The following is a 14,760-nucleotide window of genomic DNA, read 5'->3' on the forward strand; positions in this document are numbered from 1 at the left end:
CAATTTTTAGCCCCGTAGCTTGAGCCCCACAAGCCCAAGTCAGCTGACCTGGGCCACCCGTGACTGTGCTGTGAGGCTTTTATCCTCCTGTAGACGTGACCTAGACGACAAAGGTGCTAAAGGAGCACTCAAGGAAAAGGAGACCGTCATAGAGAAGCTAAATGAATTCACTGCAGAGGAGGTGGGGGGAAATATCCACATCAGAGCTATTAGTTTTGGGTGGCAAATGTGAACTACTGTCCCACACTGTTGTGTCAGAAGAAGTAGTTTTAGAATGAATTGATAAATTAACTGGTAATACGTCACCAGGACGAGATGGTATTTGCCTGAGAGCTCTGAAGGAACTCAAATGTGAAATTGTAAAACTACTAGCTGTAGTACATAACCTGTCACTGAAAGAAGCATTTTACCACATGACTGGAAGGTCGCTAATGTCATACCAATTTTCAGAAAGGGCTCCAGAGGCAATCCTGGCAGTTACAGGCTGATGAGCCTAAGCTTAGTATCTGGCAGACTGGTTGAAACTATAGTAAAGTACGGAATTATGAGGCCCGCAGATGAATAAGACTTGCCGGGAGAGAGTCAACACAGCTTTTGTAAAGGAAAGTCATGCCTCCCAATCTGTTAGAATTCTTTGAGGGTGTCCACAAACATGTGGATAAGGGTGATCTGGTTGATGTAGTGTTCCTGGATATTCAGAAAGCCTTTGAGAAGGTGACACAGATCCACAGGATTGATGCTATGGCCCCAGCTTTGGAACCATCTCTAGGAGGAACCCCTTCAGTGTGTCAGATCCCTAGGGGTCTTGCTCTTCTTCCAGGGTAAGCCAGGCACCTTACTGAGCTCACACTGAGCTCCCTTCAGCAAGTCCAGCTGAGACAGACTCCTGATGGAGACTTGTCCACTCTGCAGGGATTCGTGGATCTTGTTCAGCGTTTGCAGTGAGACTCATGCAGCATTGTCCAAACAGTGGGTTTTATTTGTTAACTGGAACACAGCATAGGAGGTCCTTAGAGTAGTCTAGAGAGGTGAAGGTTCAAGCATAGGCCATTCTGGTTAGCCCAGAGCCTGACCAAGCTGAAGTGAACAGCTTAGTGCAAGCTCTGCCTGTTCCTCTGTCTGATCTCCTTCATCAGCTTCCAGCTGAGAGCTCTGACTCCTTCCAGGAGCCAGCTTGTATTACCCACCTCATACCTCTCCTGTCCTTTTATCTCAAGCTGGGGGATTGTTCAGCTTCCCTAAGGAGAGGCGGGGAAGTCCACATCCCTCCCGGTCATTATTTGCTAGGTGTCAATGTCCTGAAGATTGGATTTGCCATTGTCTTCTCAGATGCTCCACTGATATGGGGATTAAGACCCAGACAGCTAGTTGACACCCAGATCTCCGTCTCTTAGCTTGCCCCTGAGAGAAACAGTTCTTTCCTTCTGCTGGGTAACAATGCAACATATAGAGGAAACTGAGGCAAACACAGGCGTCATAAAAATATTACATAAAATTCCCACGTCGTCACACACAGTCCCTCACCAAAGTCTGTTCAGCAAAGTAAGGGTCATGGGATAAGAGGGAATGTCCTCTCATGGATCAGTAGCTGGTTAAAAGATAGGAAACAAAGAGCAGGAATAAGTGGTCACTTTTCATAATGGAGAAAAGTAAACTGCAGGGTTCCCTAAGGATCTATACTGGGACCTGTGGTGTTCAATTAATGATCTGGAAAACGGAGTGAACAGTGAAGTGGAAAAGTTTACAGATGATACAACATTGCTTAAGATAGTTAAGTCCAGAGCTGACTGTGAAGACTTAGGTCGGGTCTTGTCTATATTATAGAATTAAGTCAACGTAAGTTATGTCGATGGTCATATGCCGGTTTAATTACATCGGTTGTGCACGTACACACAATGCTCCTTGTGTTGGCAGAGTGCGTCCACAGTTGGCGCTCTTGCGTCGACAGAGAGAGTGTCGCATCGTGGGTAGCTATCCCACTGTGCAATTCACCACCCTCTGCCACTGGGAGATCTGGGAACGGATCGCAGTGCATGATGGCAGCATGCTCACCGTTCCATGATGCAGTTCTTTCTGTCCCATCATTCCATGGGGTTCCGACTTCGTTTTGTGCCATTTTTGAACAGCCCCGGTAAACTGTGTGCTCACCATCTCTTCCTGAAACCCGAACTGCTGACCAGTCTGGTGATGAGCATTGTGAACACAGTGTGGCTGGTCCTGCAGTATTTCATGAGCTGGGAAACAGAAAGTGAATCTGTTTCCTGCCCTGCTGTGTGCAATGTAAGGAAGTAATTTAAGATCGCTGCTGGCATTCACGGAGCAGCTGCACACGATGGACCATCGGTACTGGGCCCGGGAAACAAGAAGGGGGTGGTGCGATTGCATCATGAGGCATGTATGGGATGAGCAGTGGCTGCAAAACTTTTGGATGCACCAAGCCACCTTCCTGGAACTGTGTGTGGAGCTCATCCTTGTGGTGCAAGGAGAGCAGAATGAGAGCTGCCCTCACAATGGAAAAGCGAGTGGTGATTGCAAATCCAAACTGCTACCAGTTAGTTGCAAATCAGTTTGCAGTTGGAAGGTCCACTGTGGGGTTTGTGATGATGCAAGTGTGCAGGGCCATTAATCACCACCTGCTATGAAGGATTGTGACTCTGGGTAATGTGCAGGAAATAATTTATGGCTTTGCAGCAATGGCATTCCCTAACTGTGGCGGGGTGATAGATGGCACGGATATCACAGTTTGGCCCCAGATCATCTTGTGATGGAGTACATCAACTGAAAGGGCTACTTCTCTATAGTTTTGAGGGTGCTGATGGATCACCGGGGCCATTTCACTGACATCAGTGCGGGTTGATCAGGGATAGTTCATGATGCATGCATGTTTAGGAACTGTATAGAAAACTGCACACTGGGATTTTCTTTTCAGACCAGAAGATTCCAGTGGGGGATGTGGAAATGCCCATAGTGATGCGGGAGACCCCACCTACCCCTTTGCTCCCGTGGCTCATGAAGCCGTACACCAGCAACTTAGACAGCAGCAAGGAGCACTTCAACAACAGGCTCAGCAGGTGTCGAATAACCGATAAATGTGCCTTTGACAGATTAAAAGGTTGCTGGCGCTGCCTTTTTGGCAGGTTAGACCTCAGTGAGGAAAATATTCCCACAGTCATAGCAGCCTGCTGTGCGCTGCATAACATTTGCAAAGTGAAGGGGGGAAAAGTTTCCCCAAGGGTGGGGTGCTGAGGTGGATCAGCTGGCTGCTGGTTTTGAGCAGCCAGGTACCAGGGCAATTAGAGGGGCTCAGTGGGGGGCTATTTGAATTAGGGAGGCTTTGAAGGAGCATTTTGACAATGAGCCTGAGTAATGTATTTTTATGTGATGCATTGATGCAATGTTTACTTGCCACCTTGAATGACCCCTGTAATTCTTGCTTCCTGAGCTTTAATTACAGTGAGCAAATGTTCCTGTCTATAGCTACTGTGTTTGAATTCTAGTAGCAACCACCATGTGCATGACACAAATAAAGACTCATTTTGTTTCAAAGACTACACTTTAATTAAAGGATAAAACACTTTTTTTTTTTTTTTTTTTTGCAAACAGGGGACATGACAATGAGGAATGTTCTCTCGGTTTAGGCTCTCACAACTGTGTGTAACTCAATCTTTCATCATAAAACCAGTCTCTAGGGGTGGATTGCCGGGGTTACTGCGATGGACTGGGAACATGCGAGGAATGTGTTGGGGGAGTTTGGGCAGGGCATGGAACAGTGTTCTGTATTGATTGCAGGGGGGGTCGTGCACGGATGTGCTCAGACTGCAGCACTATGAGGGACTTGAGCATCTCTGTCTGACCCTCCGGTAACTTTATCATCTGCTCCTGTCCATCTATCATCTGCTACTGCCCCTGTCTCCTTTCCAGGCTTTCCAGCCTGAGATTTTCATTAACTGTCTCCCGCCATGCTCTAGTTTCACTAAGTGCTGTGTCTGTTGACTGCAGCACATCTCTAAACATATCCACCTTACTCTTCCTGGTTCACCTCCGTATCTGACAGAGGTGCTCCGCTGGTGTGTCGGAGTTGGTCCTCAAGGGCACATCAGCAGAAGCCAAAGAAACACTGGACAGAGACAGTATTGTGAGTGCACTCACAGCTATGAATCACAAAGGTCACATACACCTCTTTCTTATTGTCTCTTGGCTAGCACACAGCTCGGCGAGAATCCCAAATATGGTGAGTTTTGGAAGGGAGAACAGGCAAGAAGGTACAAAGGGTCTGCGTGGTTTGCAAAGAGGGTCACTACACGCGCCTAGGGAGAGTATTCTGAATATTGACACCCTTTTCCACAGGCTGGGGTAATAGAACCCGATATCTCACTCTTGAGGGTAACCTAGGATACAAGGTTGCATCTCCTGCATGCATGTGGCTTCAGACCATCTCTGTATGCTGGTTGCCTGTGTGCTGCTTTGGTCCGTGCAGAAATAATTGCTGGGTGGCGTGGCAAAGTTTCCTACAGTGGGGGAAGAAACAAGGCAGCTCTACCAAGCAATCTTTGGCAGAGGATTACAGAGTACTATACAAAAGTTTCCTAGAGGTTTCTATGGAGGATTTCTGGGACATCCCAGTGTATATTAACAAACTTTTCTACTGGGTCCCCACTGTGTAGCTGCATAGGCTCTGTTGTTAATTTCTCCCCCTTATCCCTCTTCTACCGTATAACAAAGTAAATGTTTCCTATCATTGTGCAGTATCAAAGCAAAATGCGTGCTTACCAGAGTTTGCCTATCCTTCATGCACGCCAGATCCGGAGTGCTGGGACTGGCTAGATCCCTCTGGAGTCAAAAATAGGCCCTGCTTTGCCACACCACCAGATGACTCTGTCACACGTCCCACATCCTCCTCCAACTCCACTTCCTCATCCACCACTTTGTCCTCAGGGCTGACTTCACTGGCTGTTGCCTCCAGTCCCCCCGAAGCATCCCGAGGATTTGTGGCAGTGGTGTTGCCACCAAGGATGGCGTGCAGCTTCTTGCAGAAGCAGCATGTCTTCGGTGCTACACCAGAGTGAGGGTTGGCCTCCCTTGCCTTCTGGTACACCTGCCTCAGCAACTTGATCTTAGCACAGCATTGCTGCATGTCCCTTCCATGTCCCTTCTCCTGTATGCCACAAGCAATCTGCCTGTAGCTATCAAAGTTCCTACAGCTGGAGCGAGGCTGCGACTGCACAGCGTCCTCTCCCGCAGACCCCGCAGATCCAACTGCTCTGGGGTAGCCCATGCGGCAGCGCGTCTGTTGCGGAAAGACGGCATGGTCAGCTGGGAAGGTGCGGAGTGAACAGTCCATGCTGAACAAACAGGAAGAGGAATTTCAAAAATTCCCGGCCCTTTAAATGGGGGAGGAGGTCATGCCTGTGTACCTTCAAGGCAGTAGAGTTCAAAGTGCTGACCAGAGCGGTCATGCTGGGCATTGTGACACCTCCTAGAGGCCAATTAGGACGACATAAGCAAGTGCAGTGTCTACACTGACGCTGCGTTGCTCCAACTATGTGTCAAAAGGCTCTGTGTCATTTGTTGAGGTGGTTTTATTTTGTCAGCGTAGCAGGGGATTTACTTTGGCGGGAGGAGCATTTCAATATGTACACCTCCACTGTTATGGTGACAAAACTGTGTCATGTAGACAAGGCCTCACAGGGGGATCTCACAAAACTGGGTGACTGGTTAATGAGATGGCAGATGAAATTCAACACTGATAAGTGCAAAGTAATGCACATTGGAAAAAATAATCCCGACTATACCTATAAAATGATGGGTTCTAAATTAGCTGTTACCACTCAATGAGAACTTGGAGTCATCATGGCTAGCTCTCTAAAAGCTACAGCTTAATGCACAGCAGCGGTCAAAAAGGCTAACGGAGCATCAGGAACTATTAGAGAAGGGATAGAAAATATAATAGTGACGCTATATAAATCCATGGTGTGCCTCCACCTTGAATACCGCGTCCAGTTCTGGTTGCCCCCTCTCAAAAAGGATATGGTGGAACTGGAAAAGGTTCAGAGAAGGACAACAAAGATGATCAAGGTTATGGAAAGGCTTCTGTACAAGGAGAGACTAAAAAGATGGGGGCTGATCCGTTTAGAAAAGAGACAAGGAGGGATGTGAGGTCTATAAATCACGAATGGAGTGGAGACAGTGGATAGAGATGCATAATTTGCCCTTTCCCACAATACAAAAACCAGGGGTCACATGGTGAAATTAATAGGTACCAGGTGTAATACAAACAAGAGGAAATACTGAAGCTCTAGTACTGATCACTGTCAGCAACAGGGTACTGGGCTAGATGGACAATTGGTCTGATCCATATGGCCATTCTTATGTTCCTTCCTGACCCTCATAGGTAAGGCTAAGATTTTGTCATGATTATTTTTAATAAAAGTCATGGGCAAAAAACAAAAATTAACAGAAGCCTGTGACCTGCCCGTGACTTTTACTAAGAATAACTCTGACAAAATGGGGAGGGAGGGGGGTCTAACACCCACCGCTGCTGCAGCCCCGGGATCTCCCCCGCCGCCTGCAACGGCTCAGAGCTCCAGGGTCTGGGTCTGGGAGCTCTGGGGTTCACCTGCGGCAGCTAGCAGCTGGAGCCCGCCGCCCACAGTGGCTGGGAACTCTGTGGTCCGCCCGCTGCCCCAGGGTCGAAGCGGAAAATGTCATGGAGGTCTCTGGAAATCAGAGCCCTGGCCCACCCCAGCCAATATCCTATTGTTAGCTGTGAACCGACCCTGCCTCTAGCCTGTATAACCCAATGAATATTTGGCCTCAGTCCTGTGGACGTGTATGCCCTGCTTAGCTTTCCTGCTGTGAGCAGCCGGCGGTCGTACTCACGTGCACAAGTGTTTGTAGGGTTGGCGTAGCTGCAGAGCAGGGCTCTTGCACCAGTGGGAAAGGCAGAAGACAGTGGCGTAAGATGAGGGAGGGAGGAGGGGACTACAGGGAGCTGAGGTCTGTGAGTCCAGCTGGGATGAGGGCTGGAGGGATTTACACACAGGAGGATGGTTCTGAACCGAAGCCGGGAGCAGAGGGGAGACAGAGGAGGCTGTGAATGATGAGTGTGATGTAGTCGTGCTTTCCTGGATGGGAGGGTCAGGCTTCAGCAGAGGTGGCCATGGTACACTTGGGCAATAATGCAGAAGTGGTGACGTACCTAAGGTGACCCAGCGGATCAGTGGCAGGGCTGGGGGCAGAACCCGGTCTCCTAAGTCTCAGGCCAGTTCCCTGTCCATTTGACTGTGCTGCTTCCTGTGGGATGGGCTACCTGGGCTTTTCCATCCACCGGGATGGCTTTGCCAGGGATCTGGCACCCTCTGGCTCCCCCAGTAACCCAGGGCTGGGCCCCAGGTTCATAGGAGATTTAGGTTTGCATGTGGAGCTCTCGCTCATCTCCTGGCGGGGATGTTGTCTACAGAGCTCTGATCTGGGGTGCAGAATACCAGGAGGCCTGACATGCAGAGATCTCCATCTCTAGCTCCCTCTCCTACCAGCTGGGTCCCAGAGGCTCTTCCCTGGAGGGCTCTCAACTGGGGTTCCTGGGTGGCTCATAACCTGCTCCTGCCTCTCTCTCTGCGCAGACGTTTCCCGTCATGGTGGGCGAGAGGAGGAACGGAAACCTGCTCGTGCACCTGGGGCCCAAGCTGCAGGCCCACCCCGAGGAGCTGATCCGGCAGCGCCGGGGCCACGATGGCCACACCGAGTACCTGATTCGCTGGAGCATCGTCAGCTTGGAGGAGGGCCCAGGGAGCAGCACCAATGCCTCTTCGGCAGAGAGCAAAGCGGAGAACATCCTGATGTGGATGTCGGCAGAGGAGGTTTATGCCAACTGCCCGACGCTGCTGGGCAAGAGGAAGCCCGAGGGGCAACGGGTAAAGGAAGAGAAGGCACCCAGCACGTTCCCTCCGGACGTCACGCTGGACGAGGCCTCGCTGCTGGAGATGAAGGCTGACGTCAGGAACCTGGTGCAGCGGGCTGGCCGGCAGATGGCTGGACCCACGGGCCCGGAGTCCTCCATCCTCAACACCATCCACGTGCTGAGCGCCTACGCCAGCATTGGCTCGCTGACGGGCGTCTTCAAGGAGACTGGGGCCCTGGACCTGCTGATGAAAATGCTGTGTAATGAGGAGAAGCAAATCCGCCGCAGCGCTGGCAAGATGCTGAGGGCCCTGGCTTCCCACGATGCAGGTGAGATCTCCTGGTGAGGAGCCCCAGAGAAGGGCTGGGCCAGGCCCAGCTGCTGAGCATGGTGTACTGGGGGGATCCTGGAGCTTATGTAGGGCCCTTTCCAATCAGCTAAGGGACTCGGAACCGGGGTCAAGTCCCTCTGTGTACGGGACTGAGCCACCCTCCTCCAACCAGGTCCCTGGGCAGTCCTGGCCCGAGTGCGGGCACTGTGCATGCTGTTCCACTTTGCTGCATGGATGGCTATGCCCAGATGCCCCTTCCTCGGGAGCCTGCAGTCTGATGGTACCAGCTGGTGCAGTACAGAGCTGTGCTCGCTGCCTGGAGCGGCTCACAACTGAGAGTGCCAGCCTCAGGGCACTGTCAGAAAGCAGGGCAGACGCCCCAGACCAGCGGTATGTTCTGTAATTAGAAACAAGCATGAACTCCTCAGCTACTCTAACAGTCTTACCGTGGAGTCACAGACAGGCCCCTTGGGCACTCCAGCAAACTAGACTGAGTGATAGTCACTTTACACTGAAAATCACAATATTCGGGTCACTCCCAGTCCCAAAGGACCAGTCCCTTACCCAGGTCAGTTGTACCTCAGATTTCAAACCCAAGACAGTGCCTGTAGCCAATCCTGTAATAAACTGACTAAAGATTTATTAACTAAGAAGAGAAACGAGGGTTATTTTCAAGGTTAAAACAGGAGACATGCGCACAAATGAGTTACAGTCTTAGATTTAAGAAGGTACTACCAGGTTCTGTAATAAGTAGCTCTGTGTGTCCTTTACGGCTGACCCAGGCCAAGTGGCATGTGGATCTCTTGCTCATGTTTAGGAATCTTTGCCCCTCCGAGTCCGGACAGCAAGAAGATCTCAGTTTCTCCTTGTCAGGGATTTTTATCCCCCTTCCTTGCCCCAGAATCCAAGCTCATGGGATGAGTTCATGCGCAGGTCTCCCCTTCCTGGAGGGAGCGAGGCATTCAGTTAACAAGGTCTCTGTCCTTGGATGGTACACACTGCCTTGCTTGCCATCAGTGGGCCGCCGCGGGTGCAGGACTAGCACTTTCCCTGAATTACTGCTGCCTTTCCTGCTCGATGAGTTACACAAGTACAGAGGTTTGCAATGCGAACACTCAATACAGCGTCATACCACGGGCTACAGAGATTGTAAGTGAAATCAATACATGCAGCATCCTACAGGATTCATAAGGTCTAGGCATCAAACACATAATTACAACTCTACTATTTATCTTAACAAGGCTAACCCTCAGGTGAGCCAGACCGGTTTCCAGCTCTGTATTTGTCAGTGTTCAGTGAGGCTGGGGCCTTGGCATGAGCTGGCATCTGGTCTGCCAGCATCTCACTCACCTGGACAGCCCAGCTCAGGCCAATCTCTGTAGCTGGAATGGAACTGGGTCGTCTTCAGGTGTACTGGGAAGGGGATGGCAGCTGGTGTTTGGCCCTGCCCATGTGTACAGTGGTGCCTCCTTGGCTTTGTACATGCGCCCCCTGTTCTGAGGGGGCCATACTGCAGTCTCTGGCTATTGTCTCCTGCTTGCCTCTCCTGGGCAATATGAGCAGCACTGGGTTTTGAGACAGTGGAATATGGGTCGAGCCAGAGACTCTGCAGGTTGGGTGCATCTGAGAAACATCTCTGGGATCCCAGCCCTTGGTTTCCTCTCCGGGAGCTTCCGCCGGGGGGCTGGGAGAAATGGAGAGAGGATGGGGCACGGGTGCTGTGAAGATTGAGACGCTCCTGAGGGGCAGGTGGGAGGGAAAGCGTTCAGCTGGTGTGTGTCGCGGCTGCAGGGAGTCGGGCCTACGTTCTCCTGTCCCTGAGCCAGCAGGACGGCATTGAGCAGCACATGGACTTCGACAGTCGCTACACCCTCCTGGAGCTGTTTGCGGAGACCACGTCCTCCGAAGAGCACTGCATGTCCTTCGAGGGGATCCACCTGCCCCAGGTACCCGCAGGGCTGGCTAGCTCGGGGGGAGGGGCACAGGAGCAGGGGGCTTCACTGGGCCGGGGGCTTGGAGCCTGTCTGGTATGGAGATGGACGGTGTGGTGACAGGATAGAGCTCAGAGGCCTATTGGGGATGGGAGGGATGGCTCAGGGTGGGCAGGATGAGGGGAAGTTGTGGGGAGGGTTGGCTCAGAGGCCTGTTAGGGATGGGGGAGGGGAGGGTTGGCTCAGGATGGACAGGATGTGGGGAGGGTTGGCTCAGGGTGGATGGGCAGGCTGATGGAGGCCTGTTGGGGGTGGGTGGCGATGCCCCAGGACGGCCAGGCGGCCTATCCAGGACAGGGGGGCGAGTGGGGGTGGCTCAGGGTGGGCAGGACGGGGGAGAGGGTTGGTAGAATGCCAGGGGGTAGGTGGCGATGCCCCAGGATGGGTGGGCAGGCAGGGGTGGGGGTGGCTCGGGGTGGGCAGGCTGGTGGAGGCCTGTTAGGAGCGGGTAGCGATGCCCCAGGATGGCCAGGTGGCCTATCCAGGGTGGGTGTGGGTGGCTCAGGGCAGGCTGGGGGTCTGGCTGGGGAGCTCTCGTACCGTGGCTCTGACGCCGTGTCTGTTGCAGATCCCCGGGAAGCTGCTGTTCTCGCTGGTGAAGCGCTATCTGTGCGTCACCTCTCTCGTGGACAAGCTCAACAGCAGCACGGAGCTGGGCGGGGAGCGGCAGGACTGCGCCGTGCCCTGCGCCCACGTTGGGGAGAGGAGCCGCATGCAGCGGGAGTTCGAGCTCAGCATGGCCATGGCCAATCTCATCTCCGAGCTGGTGCGGGTGATGGGCTGGGACCGCAGCCAGAGGATGGAGCTGCTGTCCCTGCAGGAGGGGCAGCCCCGGGTCGTCCGCTCCATCTTCCAGCCCAAGGCTCCCGCCTGCACCGCCGTCCAGGTGGCCGCCTGCCCACCCCAGAAAGAAGCCAGTGCCTTCAAGACGCGCTCTGCCTTCCCGAGCCGTAGCAGCTATGTGGAGTACGTGCAGGGGAGCTTGGTGCGGGGCATGCGGGTGCGCATGCTGGAGGACTACGAGCAGGTCAGCGCTGGGGATGAGGGCGAGTTCCGCCAGAGCAACGATGGCACGCCGCCCGTCCAGGTACTCCCGCTGCAGCGGGGCGGGGCCGGGCCAGGGATGGTGGACACCTGTCCCGATGTCGGGGGGAGCCTCTCTTGGCCTGAAGCTCTCTGGTGCCTGGCTGCGTCCCGTCCCTATGTGGGTTTGGAGAGCGCCGCTGGTTCTGGAGGAGGTCTTGGGCTTTCCTGCTGGCCTGAGGGGTTCTGTGGGCCCAGCTGCTCCTCCTGGGTTGTGGGCAAGCTGCCCTCAGTAACCGGCTTTGTTGGGCTCCCGCCCAGGTTTACTGGCAGGCGCTGGGCCGCACCTACTGGGTGCACTGGCACATGGTGGAGATTGTCAGTTCGTCTGGCCAGGCGGAGCGGGAGGCCCAGGAAAAGGTGTCCAGCCTGACGAAGAACCTGAAACTGACCACTGGTGAGTGCATGCCACTGTGTGGTGTGGGAGGCCTGCTGGGCTGTGCCCCCTGCTCTGCACATGCTGGGCTGGGGTTAGCAGGGCCTCGCCTTACCTGAACCTCAAGCTGTTCCCGGGAAGTGGAGAGCTCGGGCCATCTGGCCTTGCCACAGGCCTGGTGGGTGACCTTGGACAAGTGCGTGTCGTTTGTGCCTCTGTCCCTACGTCTAGAGAGAGGGGCACTCCCTTGCCCCACAGGGTGCAGTGATGACATCCCAAAGCCCTGGGGAGGCGCCCGGTGCTGGGAACGTGTGGGCACCTCTCTGGAGACATGCATTTGTGCTGGCAGCCTGAGAGGGTCCTCTTTGGGGAGCAGGTCACATGAGGAAGGGAATTCGGGTTCTGCACCCATCCCCCATTTCAGTGGGGTCCCCTCCCAGCAAGTCTTCCTTCCCTCTCTGCCCAGGGAGTGTGCGCCACTCCCCTCCTCCCGCACCCCGAATGAAGAAGACGATAAGGCTGGGAGGGAGCCGCACACACACTCCTGCCTGGGGACAGACCTGTCTCACAGTCTGGGAGCAGGGGTAATTCCGTGGGTAGATGAACGATAGGAAGACCAGGGAGGTGTTGTTTGATTTGTAAAAATGCACAGAATCTTCATTTCAATTATGTCACCCTCTGTGGCATGGCCGGGGGTGGGGCTCGCTGCCCCCCGGCTTCCAGCCCCAGGTCCTCCAGTTGGTGGAAATTCTGATAACACGGTGTCATCGGAAATGGGTCGAGTTGGGGATCTCTCGAAAGCCCTTCCCCACCAACACAGTGGGCTCAAATATGACCAGCCTAGAACAATGATGTAGCTGTATAGTCGAGAACATTTAAAAATCGCTGGTTTTTAGTTACGCTTCAACACGGGTATGTCGACGTGCCGTCCTCGCAAAGTTAAAGTGTGGCCCAGAGCTGGCAGCATTGTCATTCGTGAGTGCTCAGAACCCAGGCCGGATTCCCCTTGTTACTGTTCCAAATTACTGTGAGTGGAAGGAGTGCTTGAAGGGAAGTTGACATTATCGGCAAAAAAGGAGCAGCTCTGTGGTATTATTAACAGGTCTCGTTGTTATGCTGAAAGTTGTAATGAGGGACTGGTTAAGACGTCAGCATCCAACCAGCAATCACTGGAATCCATCTGCGAATGGTATACGCGTAGTTACATGCCATACCTCACATAACGGAGCTGATTACAATCCCAGATCAACTTATTTCAAAATCCTGGGTTTTCATTTGGTCTTGATCGTTGTTAGTGGGGAGACAAAGAGTACCGCATAGTAGCTGTATCTTTGGGGAGCTAGTTAACCAGAACGCTCGGTGGCACCTTATGCAGTAACCCTGACCCGGGCCTGGCACCAGCTGCAGTTGAAGCCGCGCAGGCTGCTGGCCTTTGGAGAGAGACAGCCACTGGGTGGGCAGCTCGAGCTGGGGCGAGGGCTCGCAATCCGCCCAAAGGGGGCAGATGGAAAAAGCTGTTGGAGAAGGCGGACGGAAGGAGAAGAAGCTAGATGCTGAGCTAGCGGATAAACCGGAGGTGATAGAATAAAAGAAGAACAGGAGAATAAAAGTAAGGGACTGGGAAGTGAGTGGGAAGGACTGGGAAGTGTGACACTACTGGAAGGTTGGCTGGAAAGACCAACTTATCTTCCAGGCAGGCATTTGATTCAGCTGGCGAAGACTCGCCTCACTCTGAAGGTACTCGGAGTGGCTGAGACCCTTCTTGATGAGGTCATAAATACGGCGTTTACCATTTAAAGTCCAGCATGACAACACTTGCTGAGCGACATTGGTAGGTGTTTTCCAAGAAGCAAACAAACGGAGAAGAACTGCCACCGACGCAGGGTGCATTTATACCGGCTTGCAAGAGGGCGAGTTATCAAGCAACGGAAGGGCTCTGGAACAGCAGAATGCGTCCAAAACTACCCTCCCTTATCAGGAATGGCTGGGTCTTGGCGGATGGATTGATCACATCCGTTCTGTGTGAAACAACATGTACTCCCGAATCCATCCCTTAGATAATCAAATGCTCACATTCACAGACTGCATGTTCGCCACGTTGCAGATGTTTGGCCAACAGCCTGCCTTGGCCGGAAATGTGAGTGCGGTGTGGACGAGGATCAGTGACCCGTCTAGCAGAGACCGGGGATGACTTTAAGGAAGAAATGTTTTAGTCCTGTGTGTCAAGGCTAATTTCTCTAGGATTAGCCGAGATCCATGTCTTTTTTTTTTTTTTTTTTTTTTTTTTTAATGTAAGCCGTGCATCCCTGTGTTAAAGTCTAATTAACAAAAGGGGATTTTGAAACATTTTCTCGACTGTACATCTACATAATTGCTCTAGGTTTGCCATGGTTGGTACCATTGTGTCTGTGGGGGAAAGGGCTTTTGAATGGTCCCCAACGAGACCCATTTCTGATGACACTGTATTGTCAAAATTCCCACCAAATGGAGGACGTGGAGCTGGGAGCTGGTGGGATACAGAGTCCCCCCTCTCACCCCCTCACTGCAGAGGGTGGCACTGTTGAAATGATGATTCTGCTGATTTCTGTGACTGAAGAGTTCCCTACCTCATGCTCCCAGCCTGTTGGGTCCACGCTCCCTTGGCTGCCTGGCTAGCCCAGGCCAGCTGTCCCCTCCTGGCTCAGGTGGCTCTGCAGCAGGGTAACTGTCCTGCTGAGGTGCTCAGGGTTAGTCTCTCTGCCTTGCTGTGCCCCCCTGCAGTGACCCAGACGTTTTACTGCAAGCCCCTTGGGGGGCTGTACTCCTTGCCCTACCTGATAGACCGGCTGAGCGAGGACTCGGAGGCCCTGAGCCGGGCCGAGTGGTGGGAGCTGCTCTTCTTCGTGAAGAAGCTAGAACCGCACGAGCAGCAGGAGATCGCCCAGCTCATCCGGCAGCACCAGGAGGTAAAGGGAGACAGGACTGGGGGAGATCAGACAGCAGCCAGCCCCAGCTTTCCTTTCGCCGCTGCAGGGTACCCACGTCACAGAGCGTGTCTTACAAGAGCTACATGTGCAGTTTATCCCCGGAGAGGACAGGC

At 53.1% G+C, this 14,760-nt stretch overlaps 1 protein-coding gene across 3 annotated transcripts in view; it reads left to right on the forward strand.

The window, feature by feature from the left end:
• LOC114020534 (cullin-9) overlaps positions 1 to 14,760 on the forward strand; it is a 39,619-nt gene that overhangs the window by 1,540 nt on the left and 23,319 nt on the right. For all 3 annotated transcript variants that reach the window (XM_037896288.2, XM_037896287.2, XM_043544172.1), the window contains exons 2-6: positions 7,623 to 8,229; positions 10,023 to 10,177; positions 10,791 to 11,309; positions 11,567 to 11,702; positions 14,442 to 14,626. In XM_037896288.2, the coding sequence (XP_037752216.1) occupies positions 7,635 to 8,229; positions 10,023 to 10,177; positions 10,791 to 11,309; positions 11,567 to 11,702; positions 14,442 to 14,626 (1,590 nt within the window). In that variant the 5' untranslated portion in view covers positions 7,623 to 7,634. The remainder of the gene's footprint in view (positions 1 to 7,622; positions 8,230 to 10,022; positions 10,178 to 10,790; positions 11,310 to 11,566; positions 11,703 to 14,441; positions 14,627 to 14,760) is intronic.

Source organism: Chelonia mydas, chromosome 3 (assembly GCF_015237465.2).
Source record: "Chelonia mydas isolate rCheMyd1 chromosome 3, rCheMyd1.pri.v2, whole genome shotgun sequence".
NCBI lineage: Eukaryota > Metazoa > Chordata > Testudines > Cheloniidae > Chelonia > Chelonia mydas.